Raw genomic sequence first — 21,787 nt, 5'->3', positions numbered from 1 at the left:
AAATCAGCCTCTTTTTCAAAATTGGCAAAATGCGCAAACATTTTGAAAAATTAATTCACACAAAAGTTATCCCGCTTTTAAAGGTAATAGATGATATCGGCTTAACATTAAAACTCAGATTTGACCTCCGAGAATTGCCCACAATGCTTTGCGCGGAAAAAATTTCAAGGTGAATTTTTTTCTGCACAAAGCATTGTGGGGAATTCTCGGAGGTCAAATCTGAGTTTTCACGTTAAGCCGATATCGTCTATTAACAAGATAACGCTTCGATTCTTTTGATCTGGCTTACAAGATAAACTTGAAATTTCTGTGATTGTTCAAAAATAGTTCTACACTTTTGAAATGGGTCATGGTATTGAGATTTAGGGAAACTTTATCACAAAACTGTGCCCTAACAAGTTTCAAACGACAAGAATTTTATCTATAGTCAAAGTAAAGTCTATCCATTTTTCTAGTGAGCTATTGCAAATAAAAATTTTAGATATTGAAATACAATCATTGATACAATGTTTCTAATTTACGCAAGCATTTTATTGGTATTGAATCAACTGGTGAATACACAAAACTCTGATTTCCATCAAGAGAAGGTTCTAGAGACAATCACCTTCGGCAGTTGCAAGTAAGTATAAAGTGCACAATTCTTTCTGCCTTAAAAAAAGATCTGATTGTTTATTTTCAACAAGATGAAATTTTCTTATCATCCTCACTCTATGTTTAAAAGCCATGATTTTTGATGATAAATCAAATGGCTTCTTCTTTATAAAGAAAAACTGGAAAAGTTAGCTAGGAAGATATTCGTGGTTTGTATAGGGGTCACTAACCCCACTTACCTACGCCATTAGACACTCTTCAGTGCTACAAGCAAATTTTTGCAAAGATGTGACCGATAAAAAGTTGAATGAGTTGATTCTTCTGATATCAACTGTTTCTATTTTAGTAAGCATGACAAGCCGCAGTTATTATGGGACCAAATCATCAAACAGGACCCTAATCTTTGGATATGGCTTGGAGATGGTAATTATTGAAATGTCATTAATGTTTTAGATTCAAAATAACAATCTGCATATTTTGTTATTTGAAAATTTCATGTGTTTGACCAATAAATGAAGGATATACTTTTTGATTTTTAATAAACTACTACCAGAAAATAGAAAAGCGTAATTTCATGAAATCAATAGGTACATCTAGAAAGCGTCACAGAGTATTTTTGAAGGTTGTATTGTCTGATGTTGTCTCAATTTTGTAATTTCTTAATAAAACTACTGTATTTTCCCTTCAAATTAGTAGTTAAGTGTTCATGACGTTATCATTCTCAAATGTTGAGACTTGGAATCTCGCCTCTTGTCTTGAAAATGATTCTTTGCTTCTTTCCTACTCTATAGCTGTGTATGCAGATACAAGAATTCTTCCAATGATTTGGATGCCATCACCTCTTGCAACAATGAAAGAACGTTTTGATGTACAAAAAGAGAATGAAGGATACAAGGTTGACCTTTACCAGGGTGTCTACGGGACCTTGAAAACCTTGAAAACTTTGAAATTGGACTAAGCAACCTTGAAAACCTTGAAAGTGAATGTAATGGGAAAGAATTCCTTGAAAACCTTGAAAATGGCGACAAAAATTTCGTAGACAACCTGTTCACTTTCTAACTCGGCTTCTCTTGTCCTTAATTTTTTTTTAATATTTTTAATTCATAAGACCTGGAGGTCTTTTAGAATTAGTTGAAATCAGTAAATTTCATAGATTTAGTAAAATTGTTCTTTTAAAAGCTTAAAAGCGCTTTCACGAATGATTACTCTCTCGAAAGCAGGTTCTTTAAAAGATTTAAGGGAAATAGATTGTCCATTGATTCGAACAAATTTGAAGCTTTAAGTTGTCCAAAATCTTAAATCAAACTTTTATTTTGATTTAGAAATTGAAAGATGAGACTCCAATCATTGGTGTGTGGGATGACCATGACTATGGCAACAATAACGGTGGAAAGGTACTTAATAACACACCAATATTCCATTGTTTTGATACTTTTGATCATAATTATAACATTCAAAGGATTTTTCCTTATACATAGTGTGCACCCCCCTAAATTAAGGGGGGGTTTGTTGGTTTGGGTTCAAAATCTTTAGGTGGGACTTCCGATTTTTTGGATTTCAGGGGGGGGGACAGGATTAGGTGGGACCTGATTTTTTAAGGTGGGACTAAGGTGGTTTGGATGTAAAATTGAAACATCTCATAAACATCAATCAATGATATATAACTTTAGTAGTTACCTTTTACTATTGAAACCTAGTGGATAATCTTGTACATATGACCTGTATTATACTTGAAAGAAGACTTAAGTTTTGCTTCCTAAATTCTGCTGGGAATTCAATTTTTTCAAAATCTTGGTGGGGGATATATTTAGTGGTGGGACCATGCATGATTGATTCTAGGTGGGGGTTTTAATGTGTGCTGGGACCCTATTTTTTTGGTGGGACCTGGACCCCCCTTGCACATTATGCCTTATATCAAATTCCTTGTTTTTACGGGTTTAGTTTGTTTTCCAATATTTGATCACAATACCAAATTCGTCAATTCCAAACGACAAAAGAAATTCAGATCAATTTCAGAAATTGACTCTAAGGGATATTTTATGTTTCGGAGTGAAACAACAAAAACATTATACATAAATCTATTGTTCTAGAACATTACCGTTTGTTTAATCATTAAATAAAGGCATTTTAAAAATTTTGTTGTTTTTTTACATAGTACCCCCCCCCCCCCCGACTTGAGCAGTCAGGAACTATTGCAAATTAGGATAAATTATCTACTTGAAACAAATTTAAATAACGCTGTATTTTATCTTATTTTGTTTATTTTTTTTTTCTATTTGCAAATTTTCTTTGGAAAACAACCATCATAAGCAAAGTTATCACTAAGAAAGTTCGATGCCTAACAGTTGGAGTTTGTATCATTAAATAAAGGTACTTCTTGAAAATTGAATAGCTTCTGAACGCACGCTGACTGGGAGATAAGACTTCACAAGCATACTTTGCTGGCTCTAATAAATTACTCAAATCCATGCATATCTCGACGTTTATTCGGATATATACGTTCGCATTTCAAAGTTTATTCAATAAATCAAGTTTTTATTCCTTTTATCCTAATAAGGATATAGATTTTATCCTAGCTTGGATAATTCATCCTATTTAGGATAAATACTCGCATTTATCCTAATTTACAATAGCTCTTGACTGTTGATTGGGGGCTATATTTTTTTGGGCAGAGAGTTGTGTAATAAAACTGGGGGCAGAGCTGATAGGTTATAAATATTTTGAATTATGTTAAATATCATTATCACAAATATCATATTCAATTATGTGGGGAAGGTTTTGCCCCTCTTTAAAAAATTTTTGCCGGTGGCGCAATAAATTCATTGAGAATTTACATGCAATGTTTTTAAAATTTAGTCGGGATTATTTTCTTTAGCTCCCCCCCCCCTCAAAAAGGCTGGGTGCTGGAGCCCTCTGCACTCTAAGTTTTAACCATCCTTTTGCTCAATCTTCTGTGGTCGTCCATTGCAATAATTCTATAAAGGAAAAGATTAATATCGGAGTGATAGGTTTTTCTTTGCGAAAATTGCTGCGTCTAACTTTCTTCAAAACAATATTATTACCATCATCATTTTTATTGAATACTCAGTCTAAAAGGGTGTTGACTCCTACATCCAGTTGAGATCTGAAGGGGATTTCCAAGGCAGTCCTTGCGTGTTTGGACATGGAAAGAAATCAATACTACGGTTGCGCTGTTGGGACAGTAACAGAATATTTAGTAGGAGAGTATGGATTCAAATATATGGACGGAACAGATTCTTGTCAAGACATGTTTGAAGTGGCCGAACGCTAGCGCAAAATGAAACATTTCTTCAACACAGGAAGCATTGATGACCATACTGTTTTGGGTTCCAAAACTCATGCCGTCACATCCTGATGTTAGTGTTATCCCCACTATATGAAATTTCTTCAAATCTGAAGGCTGTAGAAACTTATCTCAATCAAACAATAATGGTAGATTTTCAACGTCTCGTCAGTGAGGGAGCGATCAAAAAATTTTCCCAGCAATCTTTCGAAGCGTATAGAAAATCTATTCTATTGAAGAAAAGAATGGACTCAAAATCAATGGTGCTATTTTGACACTAAGGTATCGAGAAGTTCCGAAACGTCAGATGCCTTCGGATTGAGTTATCAACCGTGTGAAGTACTGGAGTCGTCTTTCTAACTCGTCTATCTGAGTAACTAGAGGTGTGTTCTGGTTCTCTTGTACGACACGTTTTTCCTGTACTAGCTGTTGTTGTGTCAGTACAAAGTCTTCGTAAAGAGTGCTTAATTCAGCAAGAGTTGTCCTGTTTGCACTAAGAAGAGTAACAAATTCTTCCTGGAGAGGTCTTGTTTGTGTCAAGTTTGTTTTCTGAGTGTCGGCTCTCTCAAGCGGACGGTAATCAATGTCTTGATCTTCCGGACCAGTCTCGTCAACTTGCGTCGAGTCAGACGCAGTAGTGCTTGCTTGTTTCCGTCTGACTGCTGACTGATTCGTTTAAATTCTGTCTATCTTTTTCTGTCGATAACTTGGTGCTCATTGATTGAGACTTGCACCTTGCAGTTAATTCACTAAATTTTCTCAGTTAATAGCCTGCGTTTCGTTGCAGTTAATGGCCTGCGTATCCCTTGAGCGATTCTCTTGCAGCTAATAGCCTGCGATTCGTTGCAGTTAATGGCCTGCGAGAGTGAAAAAATCATCAAATTTACGTTTGTATACAATATGGATTAACGAAAATATGCCATGTTACAATCTGTATGACAAAATAATTATTCGTCTCTTAATTAGGATAGATATTTAGATAATAACATCATCAACAGATTCATGAAAATAAAAATCCTTGCAAGGAAGTTAAAAGCAAGGCATACTGTACTTAAAAAATCACAAAAAATTTATACACTTTTCATTTTTTAGTAAGCTTAGACTTATAATTATATTCAAGCTCAAGCTGGACAAAAAATCAAAAAAGTTTCAAAAACAGATGTAAATCAGTAATAAATAAGTTAAAATGGTGTCATTCTTATTCATCTTAACTGCAGAGAAATAGTTCAGCTTAAAACTACATGTTTTTTATAATAGGCAATGAAAATTTCAAAATAAAGTTTACACCTACACCCAAAATACTATCTAAAATTTATTCAAATTTAAAGTTTTATGTTTAGCATACCCGGTGTCGTCCCAGAAAGACTGTAATTATTGTACTGTATTTTCCCTAATCTGAGCCTAAATATGCTTAAAAGTGCAATATTTATCTATTAAAAAATATTTAATTTATTTATATATACATTTATTATTTATCATTATTAGTCCAAAATGTAAAGTGTCCGCCATTAAATCACAGTGAAAAAAATGCAAGTCTAGAAAAACATAATTTCTGTCAATAATTTGATGAAGAATACTTCAGCCTTTCTGAAATTTACATAGGAGCTGCACTTTAAATATATATACTTGTTTAATTTCCATTTACGCTTCATCATAATTATCTCCAAGTCAAAAAGAACAAATGCAAGTGTCTGCTTTCAAATCGCAGTGAAAACTAAAGTCTAGAAAAAATCATTTTTACGTCAATAATTTGATGAAAAACTTCGTTCTTTCTCAAATTTACATAGGAGCTGTACTTTAATATACTTGATCAATTTCCATTTACGCTTTATCATAATTATCTCCCAGTCGGTCCAAAAAAACAAACGTAACTGCCAGTGAAAAACGCAAGTCTAGAAAAAAATCATTTTTGTGTCAATAATTTGATGAAGAACTTCGGTCTTTCTCAAATTCACATAGGAGCGGTACTTTAATATACTTGATCAATTTCCATTTACGCTTTATCAATATTATCTCCAAGTCCAGAAGAACAAGCATATAAAATGTCTATTAAATCAAAAGATAGAAAACACTCAAGTTCGAGAAAACATTATTTTTGTGAATAATTAGATAATTAAGCTGTGAACTGTAATATATATACACTCCATCAAATTCCAGTAATTGTTTGTGGTTATTCTATATTCAAGTCCAAAATGAAAAATCATGTTTTCATGCTACAAAATAAATAAATGAGGTCTAGCAGGTAAAAAAATAACTCACAATTCAGGAAAAAACTTGAGCAAATAAGTTAAAATCTTCATGCTTTAAAGAAAAGAACATCCTTATAATCTAACTCCAGTGTTGCATCTTCCTTAGTTATAAGTTTAAAAGCCACTTCAACAAGATGTAATGATTGTATAAATAAAATCTGGCAAGAGATAAACACCGAACGAACGAAAAAGACTTCGCTTCACTTCGCAAGATCGCTTGAGCCGCCATCTTGAAACACCACATTATGATCTGTAAAAACAACGCACGCTAAAAGTACCTAAAAAGTTAACCCGATCGGAAGAAAGTTTAGAGATCAAAGTGATATCGGAAAATCGGAATAAAAAAACCAAACTCTTAAGTTGCGGCGGCGGCTGGAAAAAAGGTATTTGAAGGGTCATCGGGGCTGACCAAATAGCAAAGAAAAGTAACAAAAGTTACGAGCGAAAAAAAGAAATAAAAGTGCAAATAGTCGTGAAGATAGAAAAAAAATCTCAAAAGTATCGACTGCTAGTCTCGGAACCGAAGATCTTACAATAAGATCTCGCGTTGAACCTCCATGTCGCGAGTCATGTAATTTTGAGATAAATTTAACCGAAAACTTAATGTACTTAACCTTAAATCTTAAGTTCAAAGCCTCCTATGCGATCCGGAACAAAGTTCAAACAATAAATAAAACAGTTTTAATTTCCTTTTTTTCATATCTTCACGACTTTAGAATATCAAAATTTACATACCAAATACGATGCTTGCTAATTAAAATTCAGTAACAGTATTTATAATCAAAGATTCAATATAAGAGAGAAATAATGCTACTCATTTACATTATAATAGACGTAATTCCAAATATGGTTATCGAAGATAATTTTAACGGTAGAACAATATATTTCAACGCCCTAAAATCTGTCTTCGCTGCGTCGAAACAAAAGCCATTGTTAAGGTTGGTCCTTTCGTGTCATTTCGAAGGTAGTGACGTTTTTGGAGGAGCTCAATGTATGTTAATTCTCCATGGTTAAATAAGCACTAAATTTCTAATGTTAGATAATATATTTCCTTGACAAGTTAATTGTACATAACTCCGAGTTTCATGCTCTCCTAGCAATCGTCAGATGTGAATCTTTAAATTTAAATTAAATTCTAATGTGTGTTAAATCCCCATGGCATTAAGCTGTCTTAATATAGAGCTCGTACGGTTAGTGCACAACATTATAAAAAAGACGTGTAATATCATATTTTGACATTCACGAAATAGTCAGATAAAAAGATCAATCGCGTTTTCCCTTCATGAAGATATGGAGTACAAAGAGTGGACACATCAAAGAGAAACTTTCAAATGGCTTTCCTATGTCATGATATTTCTTTATGGATTTGAGATGCAAACTACCAAATATTTTTTGCTCTATTATCTCAAAGACCGTTTCCACATCCAAACATCCATTGCAATATTTTACTACAGTGTAACGGAGGCTTTATATTCAATTGCACAAATCATTGGTGGGGCCTTTTTAGGCCGTTATATGGACCGCACAAGGAACCTGAGGAGAGTGGTGGTGGGTGTGATGTTGGCTTCTTTTGCAGGGAATTCTCTTTATGTTTTACATGGACAGATATGGTTGGTGGTTATTGGGCGCATCTTGATGGGTTTCACCGAATGTTTACAAACTGCTGTCATTGGTGAGTATTAGTCTCTCCTTTTCTGAAAACAGATTAACCCGTGCGTAGTCAAAAAAACAGGGCGGGATGGGTGACGGTGCTCCTAGGGCCATACCTACTGGTAAAGGGCTGAAAAGATTGAGCGATCTCATATGATACCAGTGACATTTGACACTTTCTTATTTTGGGTATTTAAATTTGCCATCATTCCAATGTTCGAACCATGTACGGACCACTCATTTCATACGCTTTGAAATAGAAAATAATGCGTTAAAGAAACTAATTTTTGCGGGAACTTATTTTCGCTTTATTCGTCGTTTTTCGCCAAAAGCGCGAAAAATTAGAACCTGCCAATGATAAATTTTGCCATTTTTTTATCAAAAAGTTTGAAAACTCTCTAGGAAATCGAAGGAAAAGTGTCCAAGAGAGAAAATTATTTCCCTTGAGATATTTGTCGAAGAAGAATTGCTAACAACAATGGGCTCTTCCAGAAAAATTTTTTACATGGGGGATGGAGGATATATTGTCCGGGGGGTAGCAAAAAATCATCAAAATTTGCCTTGTCCGGGGTGTAAATTTGCTCTGTCCGGGGGTAATTTGGTGTGTCTGGGGGTCAGCAGATGCTTGTCCGGGGGGTGAAACCTATTGTCCGGGGGGGGGGCCAAAAGTCACCCTGTCCGGGGGGTAAATCACTAAAATTTGTTATATCCTCCACCCCCCATGTAAAAATTTTTTCTGGAAGAGCCCATTGTAAATATCTTTCTTTAAACGTTTGACATGGTCTGCCCTTTCTTCTTTTTAAGGTGAAATTCGTCGGACGTATGCAAAAGAAGTGGATACAATGAAGCAAGTCATTGGTTGGTATGAAGTATCCTATCAAATTGGAATTAATATTGGTGCTGGAATACCGATTTTATTTACCGGTATTCTAATCCGAATCGGTTTCGTGAAATTGGACAAACTCAATATGGGGAATTTGTTAATCACTGTTGGTTCACTTGCTCTTGCCATTGTTTCATATTTCAAAGTGACAGATCTGTCAAAAAATCTGGAAAGAATCGAATCGAAAAATTATACAGACGCTCTCGATTTGTCTACGTTGAACGAATCGAGAAGAACTTCACACATTCGATGTTCGAAACTTGAAAGAGCCGATCTTTCAACAGCTGATACAAAATGTACAAATAATGATAGTGAATCAACTCCATCGCAGGTGACATTGATGAAGTTTTCAGATCTTTTTAATTTCGATATCATCACTTTATGTTTAGCGTATGGAATGGGTCGATATGGCATCGCCACCTTAATCTCCAGTATGACAATTATTCCACCTTCAATGTATGGCTGGTCGCTCAATACCCTCCTCATAGTGGTAATTGTAACGAATTGTGTGACGTTGATTTTGTCCACTCTTTTGGTCAAATACGCTTTCTTTAAGGATCCGGTCCGTAATTTTTATCTTTATATCATTTCATTGATAACTTGTGCTGTCATGGTGACAGCCTTAATGTTGACCAATATTGGTATTCTAAACACTCTACCGCAGCAGATTATATTCTTCTCCATTTTGTACCTGTCGAAGAATCCGATCTTTCTTCAAGGACAGATAGTGAACACTTTTTTGCTCTTACAGACAGTTAATGCGCAGGATTCTAGTTTCATCACAGGTGTACGCACTGTTGCTGGAATCACTTTCAAAGGAATCAGCTTCCTTCTAGCCTTCTACTCATCTCATTACCCACAATACCACTCACCTGTTGTCGCTATGGTTACCTTATTAATGGCTGTCCTCGTTTTATGGAGAAGAGACATTCACCTTCGGAAGAAATTAGCATGATTATGATTATAAGAAAACTTTGAATCTCTGTTACAGAGCGCCAAATGTAAAATGGTAAAACGGTCCATGAAATTCATCTTAGCTTTTTACTTTGTGAGGTTTTCAAATCTGAGAAAAAATTAAATCATGAACTCATGCAGCAGGTCTATAAATCAAAAACAATTAAGTTTGATTTGCGAAACAAAGTCTTGATGTCAATAGGCATCATCCCATCGTTTCGGAACACAATCCTTTTTATTTCGTGGAAGTTTACTTTGCAATCAAATTCCCGAAAATACTACTTTAAGGGCAGAAACTTTCGCGGGAAGAAATTTCGCGTTTTTCGCGTTTTTCGCATTTTTTCGCGAAAGTTTCTGCCAGGTAAGAAATTAAACAAGAAATTCGCGAAAGTTAATTTTGCGAAAAATGAAATTTTCCTAAAAATTGCGAAAGTTTTTTCCAAGTTTTAAAAGCCGAGAAGAGTCGATATTATCGATATTATCGCAGTGACTAGGATTCGGAATGGGAGGAAGAAGTGAAAATAGTTTATTTTTCATTTATTAGCATATCACTCTTTCAATTGAAGAAAAAAATGAGATTTGAAATAATTTTTTATTCCCTTTCCCTAGCTACTCGCGAAAGTTATTGCTACTAAAATTGAACATTCACAAAAAACTGCGAAAGTTTCTTCCGTAAACTTTCTTCAAAAAGTAAAAATCGCGAAACTTAAATCCGCGAAATTTCGCAACTTTTCGGTCTCGCGAAACTTTCTGCCCGCGAAAGTTTCTGCCCTTAAACTAAGCTCAAGCCTTCCATCGATTCATTTAAATCCTCACTTAACAAAGTAAACCTAACAAATATTTGCCTTTGTAAAATATGTACCTAAAAATTTATAGTTTCAGTTTAATATATTAGTTTTATAGAAATTATCTTTTCATATAATCATTTTTGTCAATAGTTGGTATAAATTAGTATTTAATTATAACTATGTTACATCAACGTTAAGTAAATCGGAAAATAAAATTATATTTGATTACCTTGTGTCGTGTTGTTGGATCAAATGTGGATTAAATTATTTGATAAGACCCCTAAGGAAATTTAGTTGTTCTTCTTTGTTCGAGGACATTACTTTGTAAGTACTCATTCTTAATAAAAAGCTAATTTTTGTTGAGGTTCGGCTTTTCAAACACATTCTGTTTTAAGTTATGTTATAAGTCAAAATTGAGACATTTCTTTGCTTTAACCATGGAGGTTTACAGAAATAGGAGATGTATGCTATTGTAACCAAGCTCGCCCTACGATTAAAAATGTTACGATGTATGCATGCTCGTTATCTCATATATCGTGCATTTTTAATGAGCTCTTTTATCCATAGTTGAAATCTTATTAAATGAGATTAAATTATTAAACTAAATTAAATCTTAAATGAGGCAAGCTTTAAAATTAGATGAGACGAGATTCATTGTAAGAAAATATTTGGACTAAAAAAAGACCTGTAAACTTGGCAATCCTTCATCTAATGATAAGATTTTTCGATCGATGTTTTCTTTAAGGTGATCTCTATCGTTTGATACTTTCCTCCAAAATTCTCCAACGACTTTATGTCTACAAATTGAGTCTGAAATCGTGTGTGGTTATAAAGAACTTTTCATTTTCTGGCTTTAGAAAATATATTTTCCAAACTAAATTTAACTGATAAACGAAATCAAACATGAACTTATTTCGTGGACGAAGTTTTATTTAATCTTCATTACGATAGTAAAGAATGTTCAGAGCAATCTGGAGTTCCAGTAAAAAGTCGTATTTTGTCGGGCGAGCCTAGTATTTTCTTTCGATATATTTCATAAAAGAGATCAAAAGACTTTAACGACCAATTTACCGACAAATCTTTTTTTGTCTTTTGGCGTTTTTGAGCCTCGTTTTAATATACATTTGCAATGCCATTGCAATGTTTGATGATGGAATATTACATGCGAAAAATTCCAGTCTAGCTCTCTCAGTTTAGAAAATCAATTAAATAAATCATGAAATCGAGAAAAATAGCGCGAAGTACAAAAGTCGTCATCAAATACCAATATTTCTCGATTTTAAGATATATTAAATAATTTATACTTCCGTACTCTCGGGTACCTAATAGCCGTCCCCCCCCGCTAATTAATTTTTCGAAAATTTTCCACCCAGGACATTCTTATTCCAACCCCCCCCCCCCCCGCTTATTAATTTTTTGGGAAAATGTTTTTGAAAGTTCCATTTTTTGTCCTAATTCAGCTGTATTAGTCTCCTTTTCAAAGATTTTCCACCCAGGACTTTTTTATTCCACCCCCCCCCCCCCGCTTATTAAGTTTTGAGATTTTTTCCAACCCCTCCCCCAGCTATTAGGTACCCGAGATAGTTAAAAATACTAGACACTTCCATTTTAACTTCATTCTTTTTTTTAAGTTTAAATATTTGAATTTGGATTTCCCAAATAAAACAGAAGGTTTTGTTAGAAGTAAAAATAAACTGAAAGTTCACGTGGTTTTTCTTTTTCCAGAGCTACAGAAACAGACTTCAATCGCAGAATATCTTTCTTGACTTTCTTGACGAGCCAGCTGATAGTATACGAAGGAAGAGAGAAGGTGTTTATGTGTCATACAGCTATGGTACTCCAGGGAAGATTGTAAAGGTATATTCATTCATCATTTTGTAGGCTTGACTTTTCTCATATGTGTCTAAATTTCTGTATTAGATTTCCGTTACGCCAAAAAAAAAAATATTGAAAATAAAAAACTTTATATAACAAGCTCTAGAGCACTCTTAATTGTGCAGAGAAACACAAGAAGAAACAAGACGACTCAGAGTCGAAAATTTCGCACAGTGTTTGATTATTCAAAGATGAAATAATCATTTTAAACGACCGGGACTGGGGGAGTACTAGGGTTAGAGAATGTCAGGTCAGACCTGAGAAAAACTGGCTCCAACAGAGAATAAAAGTTATCCTTACAGAGACAAGGCGAAAAAGTGACTCTAAGAACAATTTTCTAACCTTGGTCTCTTCCAGAAAAAATCCGTTCATGGGGAGTGGAGGATGAATTGTCCAGGGGTATTGAAAAATATGTCCAGGGGGTAAACTCCAATGTCCAGGGGTAATTTTTTGTGTCCACGGGGTTGATTTGATGTTTGTCCAGGGGTATAACCCGTGTCCAGGGGGTCAAAAATCAAAATGTCCAGGGGCAATTTATGAAAAAAATAATACATCCTCCACCCCCCATGAACGGATTTTTTCTGGAAGAGCCCCTTCTAGAGATCTTTTCTTGACTTTTCAAGTTTCGTACCTTAAATAATTCAGAGAGACTTGGGAAGGTCAAAAACCAAACCTTAGCATCAGCACATACCTGGCACCTATTAATGTCTAAGTACTCCCTCCCCCTTTACCATTAAAAGAATGCAATAAATAGAACGAGGCTAGAGCTAGAGCTTTATTGCCACCTAAATGTGAACTGTCCCAGTGTGGCCAAGTTACAGCCCACATCAGTTTTTGCTGCCAATATATATGAAATTGTATATAGTTTGTATATATAGTTTTGTATATAGAACATGACTGTGTTGACAAATAAACAAATATCAATCTGACAAAGTTATCGACAAAAAATTACAAAAATACAAAAGGTTTACACCTTGTAAATAAATCGAATTTAAACAAAATTAAACCAAAACATATCAAAAAGCTCAAACTCTATATTCTGCTATTTTGGTCATGTTTGCTATTATCAATATTTTAGCCCACAAGGCTGTACAGTAACTTTTTATCTTAGAGAGGTACGTGAAATTTGTGCAGAGATTTGAAATCTTCAATGTTGAAATGTACTATAGTTTTACGTCAATCACAAGCAAAAAGTAACAATCCTCACTTTACTCATCTTCTTTCCTTTTTCTTCATAGTTTCTCAATATTTCAAAACCTTTTAGTCATATTAGAATTGTTCACCCTCGTTCACCTCTAATGTATCTTTCCTGTATAACTTTCTACTTTAGCATAACTTTGTGCTGAGAATTTGTTTGAAAGGTAAAGAATCTACATATTTGGGACGACAGACTTTGATGACAGATACAATATAATGCTATCTCAATAAAACAAAATCAAACACAATCAACTGTGACAGGCATTTAATTTGGATGATGCCTTGGAATATAAATATATATAAAAAGAGTTTGATTATAGACCATGAGGGCTATTTTTGGCAAAAAATTGCTATTAGATAAGAAAAATAACTGTTTGAAAGCTTGAAAAAGCACTAATTTGGAAAATTACATGAAATATTCTAAATTTGGTGGAAATCATAGTGAAATTTTTAAACCAATTTTCTTTCTGCAAAAGTTTTTTACCTTTTTTAAAAAGCTAAAACTTTGTTACTGCTGTTATTTGCATTGCATCCATATCATTGAGACGTGAAGTTACAAATTTTTTGAGAATTTTTTGATTGACTTTACAGTAGAAAATTGATTCCGAACAGGTCGATCAAATTTGATAACAATCTTGTCATTGTTTCCCTCACTCACATCCGTTTGATGGGTTGACCCGGGTGAAGGCTCATTCACTTTCCAAGTGAACCGTTGCCAGTAGGAATCGAAACCTTTGAAGCCTGTGTAGTATTCAAGGTTAATGACCACTATCCCACGAAGCGCCCATCCAACATGCCAGACTCTCCCATTCGATACAATCGATATCCCTTTCCAATCGATTACTAATCGATAAATAATTGATGGATCGGATATCGATTGTTTTTGATAATCGATAGGCAATTATAATCAAGATTTTACGGGAAGCTTTTGGTTGGCTATCAATTGATGGATTTTTCATCGATTTACTCTAAAGCTGTTCGATATTGTTCGCAATCAATCGACAGCCAATCAACGAAAAACCAATCTATTATCAGTTAGAATAGTCTCAATTACCTATCAATTCAATGATTATTGAAATCAATCGATATCCAATCAATCGGTTGGTTAGCGATTACCGTAACTTGGTCTAATGTGTCGACTCCCCTCCTCTAATTCCGACTCCCTTTTTATCAGCTGAAATTTATAGAAAGATTGAAACTGTTTTTCTTTGCTTATATAGTGGTCAGAGAGGAATAATCCTTTTTCAATCAGTGATTCAAGCTTTCATATTATTCCTTTCTCTAAAGAAGGGTGTCGGAATTTAGACGAGGCATGTCGTTATTAGACCAACTACTAACAGTAGTCATCGATTGGAAATAGTTATCTAGAGTGGGAGAGTCTGGAAACTGACACATTTCACCTACCTACCGTGAAGTCGGGTAACTTGCATCAGTGGAGGGAAACTTGCATAGCCATCAATCAAATGACTGACCAATCAAAGCAACAAAATTTCAAAACAAATGAACTACGCAGCTCCGCACACAGCTCCACTCTATCATTATTGTTTTGATTTAACTTTGTATTTTAATGACCAGACGGGTCATTCATTTGAGGGCCATAGGGCTATGCATGTTTGCCTCCACTGATGCAAGGTAAATACCCGATCTCATCCCCTGCCATAAATTTTTCTGTGAAATACTTAGTAAATGATAAATTGTCTTACAACACAACTTAATCAAATATCAACAAATAGTTCTACCTGTAAAAATGAAGATCATACTTGTCTGTTGTCTGTGTTGTTGTGTGTAGTGATTTTCAAGGACAGTTCTTTAATTGTAAGATTAATATCACTTTATTGGTGCATTTACTAACTACACAAACATAAAATACTATGCTAAAAGAAATATAATCCTCTTAAGTACTCTAAAAACACTAAAAACATGACAAAAATACAAAAAACGAGAGCAAGTCTGACAGCATGCTGAAACTGAAATCCGCCATTAAAAAAAAGAGCAATGTTTACGAATGCTTGGTCACGCCTACCAAACACTTGCAGAACGGAATCATTAAATTTTATCTTAGCGAGTGAGTCCATATTTCAGAATTTTCGAGAATGTTCTAGAAGTTTCAACTACTCTCGTTTTCTAATTTTTCTTCCGCGCCGCCGCCGCCACGAAAGCCTATCGTAATACTTTCGCTATGCGAAATTAAAAAAGGCGATATTTTGGTTTGGTTACTCATCCCCTACCGCTGTCATTTTAAACTTGATTTTCTTACATTGCTCATACTCCTAGTTATTTGTATCTATATTTCTTGAATTTCAGCTTTTGAAAATGGCCTACCCCTGGCAATATTAATGCTTTAATTCCAGTTTCTCCTAGAGCAGAGTGCTCTAAAATAATGTCCGTTCTGTAAAAAAAAGAATTAATGGAACTTGACTCTTAAAGTTTATCTTTGAGTTATCCCATGAAGTTCGTACCAAATATATTTTTAATATAATTATTGAAAACAAAAGGTAACATTTTGCTTTTTCTTACCAATTTTTTGTTCAGATTATTCTTTTGGACGTACGAAGTCATTACGAAGGAGGTAGTTCATGTGATATCCTTGGTGGAGAACAGTGGCAATGGTTTAAAGAACAATTAGATGACCCCACTGCTTCCATGTTTTTCATTGGCACCGGATTGCAAGTATGTTATTTTTCCCAAATTTCCTGTAGAGGTTTCTTTGATAAATTTGTTTGCGCATGCACGTGGTGAACTAAATACCCGAGAATTGTGAAACTTTACATGTTCTGATCTGTGGGTAGATTTGTCCTACGCAGAAGTAAATTTGATGTCTTTCTTCTACTTGTTGTAAAATTTAGAAATGGGACTAATTTGACCAAATTTCGATGTTTTTCGGGGCAAAAAATGGAACGAGATAGAGTTTTTACAAGCTCTTATTTGATTTGGTCTCTTTGATCTGACCCCCCCCTCCCCCCAGGTTTGGGGTCTATTAGATAAAGCTAAATATTGCCTGGCTGCTGCTTTTATAAAGAGATATTACTTCATATATAAAAGCTATCAATATTTTTTCATTTATAGGTGTTGAGTGATATCCCTTTCAGTGAGAAATGGATGGCTTGCCAAAAGAGTTTGGATCGATTAATCTGGCTCACACAACAACACCCAAAGGTTACATTCTAATCTGACTGCAATGAAAAAGAAATAATTATGAAAAATTGACACTGCAAGTACAAGGCAGAGAAATGATCCAACAATCCCGAAAGCGTCGGACGACTTTGAAAAATATTATAATCCGATATTGTCATAATTGCTCTCATACGCGAATTCATTACCAATCTTGTATAAAAGTCACTTTGTCTGTTGAGTTTCAATACGCATCAAGCTCCATTTTAGACCCTTAGGTAAACAAATACTTTTTTTATTCAAATAGGTGATGTTCTTAAGTGGAGATGTGCATTTTGCGGAGATCAACTGTATAAACCCTGTAGCGACAGGTAGGTTTCTATGTTCACATTTGATTCATTTTCACCGTATTTGTATTTCAATACCCTCGAATTTAACACGAAATTCTATTTTCTTTTACTCTTGAAAATACATATTTAAAATACACTAAGGGAAACGAATCCTTAGTTACTGCAAGCATGGAGGTATAAAGAAAAACAGGAGTTGAATTTGTCGGTAATTGATCGTTAAAGTCTTTTGATTTCTTTTATGAAATATATCAAAAGAAAATACTAAGCTCGCCCGACAAGATACGTCTTTTTAGTAAAACTCAAGATTGCTCTGAACATTCATTGCAGATTTCTAGCCTTCTAATATACGAAAATTAAATAAAACTTCGTTCACGAAACAAGTTTATGTTCAACTTCTTTATCCGTTAAATTTTGGTTTGAAAATATATTTTCTCAAGCCAGAAAATGAAAAATTATTTTTAAGCACACACGATTTCAGACTCGATTTGTAGACATATAGTAACCTGAGATCAGATTGTGGTTGTTTTCTGCCCACCAGGCTGTAGCTCTAAAGGGATGGGTGAAAACATAACAATCTGACGAATATGCAATCTCAAAATCGTAAGGACTGCGTTTGTCTAAATGGACTAGGAATGACAACAAAGTTGCGTGATTGTGTTTATGAATAGGGCGCCGTTTCAGTTTTTGACTTTCTGGCGCACAATTAGATTCTTGTTGTAGAATTTTCCGCGGGAGGACTATTTTCCTCAGATGTATAATTTTCAAGCGCCTTCAGAGGTTTACCCAGGTTTACCGTGCGCGTAAGAAAATTAGAATTAGGAGAATTTTGGACGAATGTATCAAGCAATAGAGTTCACCTTAAAGAAAACATTGATCGAAAAATCTTATCATTTGATGAAGGATTGCCAAGTTTACAGGCCTTTTTTTAGTCCAAATATTTCCTTACACTGATGTCAGAAACAATAAATCTCGTCTCATCTAATTTCTAAAGCTTAAATGAGCCAATAAGATTTCACCTATAAAAGAGCTCATTAAAAATGCACGATATATGAGATTATGAGCATGCATACATCGTAACTTTTATAATCGTAGGGCGAGCTTGGTTACAATAGCAAACATCTCCTGTTTCTTTAAACCTCCATGCTGCAAGGATTTGTTAAGTAAAATGATAATCTTTGTATGCTATTAACACTTAAACTTTGTAACTATTTCTTCTGTAATCACTCGAAGCTTGTGGTCTTGGACTCGTTGACTCACTTGTAACAAGACAAAAGGAGGCAAACAACATGACTTTGATTTCTCATCACGTGGTTGATGTTAACAGCTTATTTTCATAATCATTTTTTTCTGACTCTTATTCTTCGACAACTAAATGACAATTTTCATCTTCCATAATTCTCAAATTGCACACTGAAGCATATACACACAGACATACACATATCATTGTATTTTATATGAGACTTGCACACACAGCTACCGAGGATACGATTTTGTAACGAAGTGACGACGATTTTCTTTTTCGTCCCCTAGGTTACCCGTTGTACGAATTCACATCCAGTGGATTGACTCACTCTTGCTCCGCATCTTTGTTACCCGTCGAAGTTTGCGAATGGACGTTAAAGTGAGATTATTATTTACTAGCGACTCTCTCGCCTGAATACTAACTAACCCTAGAAAGATGCAGGTTATAAGTGTACAGACTATAACGAAAATGTATCAAAAAGAGGTGGTTAAAAATGATCTTTTCCCGGTCTTAGAAACTACTGTATGATATTTTCTCACAATATGCTGCATCTTTCAGCGTTAATTAGTATTCATATCAGGCCTAATAAAACATTCCATCCACATTTCACAAAAGACCACAAGCTTAGAGTTTTCTCCCAAATCGAGTGTAAAGGAGTTAGTTGACAATTTCTTTGCACATACACAGGCTAGTTGATAATTTCTTTGCACACACACAGGCTACCCCATCTATGAGTTTACTTCAAGTGGAATGTCGCATACCTGTTCCTTACCCCGACCTCATTGGCTCTGTGTGTTTTCTATTAAGTAAGTTTCATACCATTTTCCATTTCACCGGAGATTTCCTCCTAAAATATTTCTAATATGTCGTCGTTCACATGACTAAAAGTTAAATCTCAAAATTAGTACCTTACAAAATTTAAAGTTTTACTGTAGTGGTCATCTTTGAGATTGAGATTGCCCTTTTTCATGTAGAGGAATAGTTTTCATATGACAAAAAAGCCAATCTTTAAAGGCAGAACAGAATTGCAAGATTTCCAATTTTCCAAGACACTTATTATGAGATTGAACCTTTAGTCATGTGGACGACGACATTGAAGATCTTGATGTGTTTGACTTGTGATCCAAATGAACTTTTATTTTGAAAGAATCTAAATTCTTTTCTCCGCTCACTCACACAGGAATGTCGTAGCGTCCAAATATCGCATCTCCAATGTTGTTACTGAATTGAATTTTGGAGCCATTAAAATTGATTGGGAAAAGGTATGAAATATTTGAAGTTGTTCCAAAATAATTCACTCTATATGAATGGAACACCACCTCCAAAGATCTTTAGCTTACGATATTGCAAGAAGGACATCTACCCCTCCCAATCTTCATATCTTCCCCTCCTTCATTCGTTAGGTTACCTTTTATCTTTATAAAACATTTTCATTTTATATGCTCTAGAGCGTGGGTTTAATTTATTTCGGGTAATGAAAATCTTTTTATCGTGTTACATCTCCTTTCAGATGTTGGTATCCTTCCAAGTCTATGGTGTAGAAGGAAAACTTTCACAAGTTGATATCAAACTCGCTGATTTGCAAGTGGTAAGTATGCTTCTCTCTCTCAGTCTGAATTTATGAAAAATGTGTAAAACATCTTTAGATCTGGAAGAGAGATTTTAAATTAAAGCTTTGCTACCCAAGTTTAATAAAAATAGTGTTAAAATATACAAGATGATACAATGGTCGAGTAAAGGAGACAACAATAGATGAGCTGAAGACACCCTCCCCTCCACAAACCAAAGAGATACACCGCCCCTTTTTCAAAGGGGTGCCTCAAGGCACGTACATTAGCATTTATGTCCGGTAATTTCTATGAATAATACTCTACATTTTCTCTTCCACAGAAAAGGAACCCATCTTCGTGTCCAGATGTAAAAGAGCAACCAAACTGGTACTGGAAACGAGTGTTTTGGAGTAGCGCTGTTTTATTGGTTATTCTTCTTGCTGCTATTGCTTTGAGGTATTCACGTCTCTGTTTATCAACAGAATTAATCACATTGTGTGCTAAGCATGCGTGTTTAAAATCTCCTAAGGCTTAAACAAACTTTTTGAACCCTCATCCCTGTTGCCTATTGAGATATCCTTCCATTGGTCGCTGAAAAAGATCTGGTGAAAAAAAGCCAATACTCTAAACATTCCCTATTGTGTAATTTTGATGTTGTCTACTGCGAAAGTTTTTGACTTCAGTTCTTCTTTTTCTCGTGGAACCTCTCACCTTAGTAAAATCCAATGGAATTCTCCTCACCCCACCCGTGCAGTTTTAGATGTCCTTACTTCTCTTGTAATTTTGATATTACTCGTTACTTTAATTTATCCTTTTTTAAATCAAAGATGCACAGTACTGATCCTCCGTTGGGTTTCAATGGTCGTGTTGAAAGATCTTGACATGAAGATTAAGCATCGGCTGAAGAAGTTGAGAACGCAATTAGCCAAAGTGGCACCCATAAGAAATGGTGGTGGTAAAAATGATACTGATAAGCCACACCAAGACTAGACAATTGTTTCGTAGAATCTTACCATTGTTTTTGTGATGTGATTATTTTTATTTTTCCTCTGTTTGTAGTTTGTAAGATTTTATTACTTGTGATTTTACCTTGACCTTTGATGCCCCCCCCCCCCCTTTGGTGGCAATATATACGTTTTTTTTTTATAAGGAACCTTAACTTTGCTCTGAGCCTGGAGTTCCTTATTTTTACAGAGAATTTCAGTCTCAAAGTTCCTTATCGAGTTCCTTACTACATAGGAAATTTTGAACTTTTTGCCCCTTGAAAGATCAAAATTTGGTCAAATTAGTCCCAATAAGGTACATTATTTTCAAATCCACTTATTCTCAGCCTGAGCAGTTCCTTAACAATTCCTTATTTTTTGAACCATTTTCAGCCTCGAGTTCCTTATAAACGTGTTCCTTATAAAAAAAAAACGTGTATTGTCAGTGATCGAATTGAGCTGCCAATCAATAGAATTTAAACTGAATTTTAGAACTTTTTTTACTATGAATTAGTATTGCATTATTGTTTTTGAAGTTTGTATTGTTCTGTATTTTTATATGTTTTTATACTCTATTCAAATTTTATTGCATTTTTATGTGTGTAGTTTGTTAGTGTTTAGAGGAATTTTTAATATTTCACTTTAGAAAATATATTCTTGAGGTAATTTGAATACAAGTATGTTTTAGGCCACTAACGAATTCATTCTACGCTTTGTAGAGGGCTGAAACTCCGACTAAGTAAGATTTAAATCAATATATCAAATTTCGACACTTTTAGACTTTGTAAGATTTCCTTGGGGAAAATTTCATTCTATTCTCAAAAGGGTAATGTAATGTAGTGTAATTTGGTTAGTTTTGTAGAATTTTGGCTGGACCCAAAATAGGTATTTTTTCTGGGTCAAGTTCTGGTTTAAAATTTTTATTCTATAATGGAAAGAAAATGTTGACTTTATTATGTTACTCATTATGCATTATACGCTCATTTTTTTTTATCCAAAGCTATTATTAATGAAGAAGATATCGTAGATGTATGAAAATTGTAAATAATTAGAAAATTA

The 21,787-nt window shown here is 34.5% G+C and overlaps 2 protein-coding genes across 3 annotated transcripts; both read left to right on the top strand.

Annotated features, from left to right (window-relative positions):
* The first annotated feature begins 441 nt into the window (after window positions 1-441).
* LOC136807470 (uncharacterized) lies at window positions 442-20,879 on the top strand. 2 transcript variants are annotated; one of them, XM_067064048.1, is made up of 13 exons: window positions 442-619; window positions 938-1,014; window positions 1,383-1,486; window positions 1,914-1,985; window positions 12,145-12,276; window positions 16,024-16,161; window positions 16,558-16,647; window positions 16,910-16,973; window positions 18,483-18,573; window positions 19,376-19,457; window positions 19,706-19,783; window positions 20,086-20,201; window positions 20,573-20,879. In XM_067064048.1, exons 1-13 carry the CDS (start codon window positions 507-509, stop codon window positions 20,733-20,735), a joined length of 1,320 nt encoding a protein of 439 aa, XP_066920149.1. In that variant the 5' UTR covers window positions 442-506; the 3' UTR covers window positions 20,736-20,879. The 2 variants fall into 2 exon arrangements, with proteins under 2 accessions (XP_066920149.1, XP_066920150.1); XM_067064049.1 differs by lacking the exon at window positions 18,483-18,573 and adding an exon at window positions 18,914-19,001 and having other exon boundaries at window positions 20,573-20,827.
* LOC136807468 (uncharacterized) lies at window positions 7,071-10,143 on the top strand. The gene is made up of 2 exons (XM_067064047.1): window positions 7,071-7,816; window positions 8,599-10,143. The coding sequence occupies exons 1-2, from the start codon at window positions 7,435-7,437 to the stop codon at window positions 9,630-9,632; spliced, it is 1,416 nt and encodes a 471-aa protein (XP_066920148.1). The 5' UTR covers window positions 7,071-7,434; the 3' UTR covers window positions 9,633-10,143.
* Window positions 20,880-21,787: the final 908 nt, after the last annotated feature.

Source organism: Clytia hemisphaerica, unplaced genomic scaffold, assembly GCF_902728285.1.
Source record: "Clytia hemisphaerica strain Z4C2 unplaced genomic scaffold, Clytia hemisphaerica genome assembly, whole genome shotgun sequence".
Classification (NCBI taxonomy): Eukaryota; Metazoa; Cnidaria; class Hydrozoa; order Leptothecata; family Clytiidae; genus Clytia; species Clytia hemisphaerica.
This window is presented reverse-complemented; position numbering and strand designations above follow the sequence as displayed.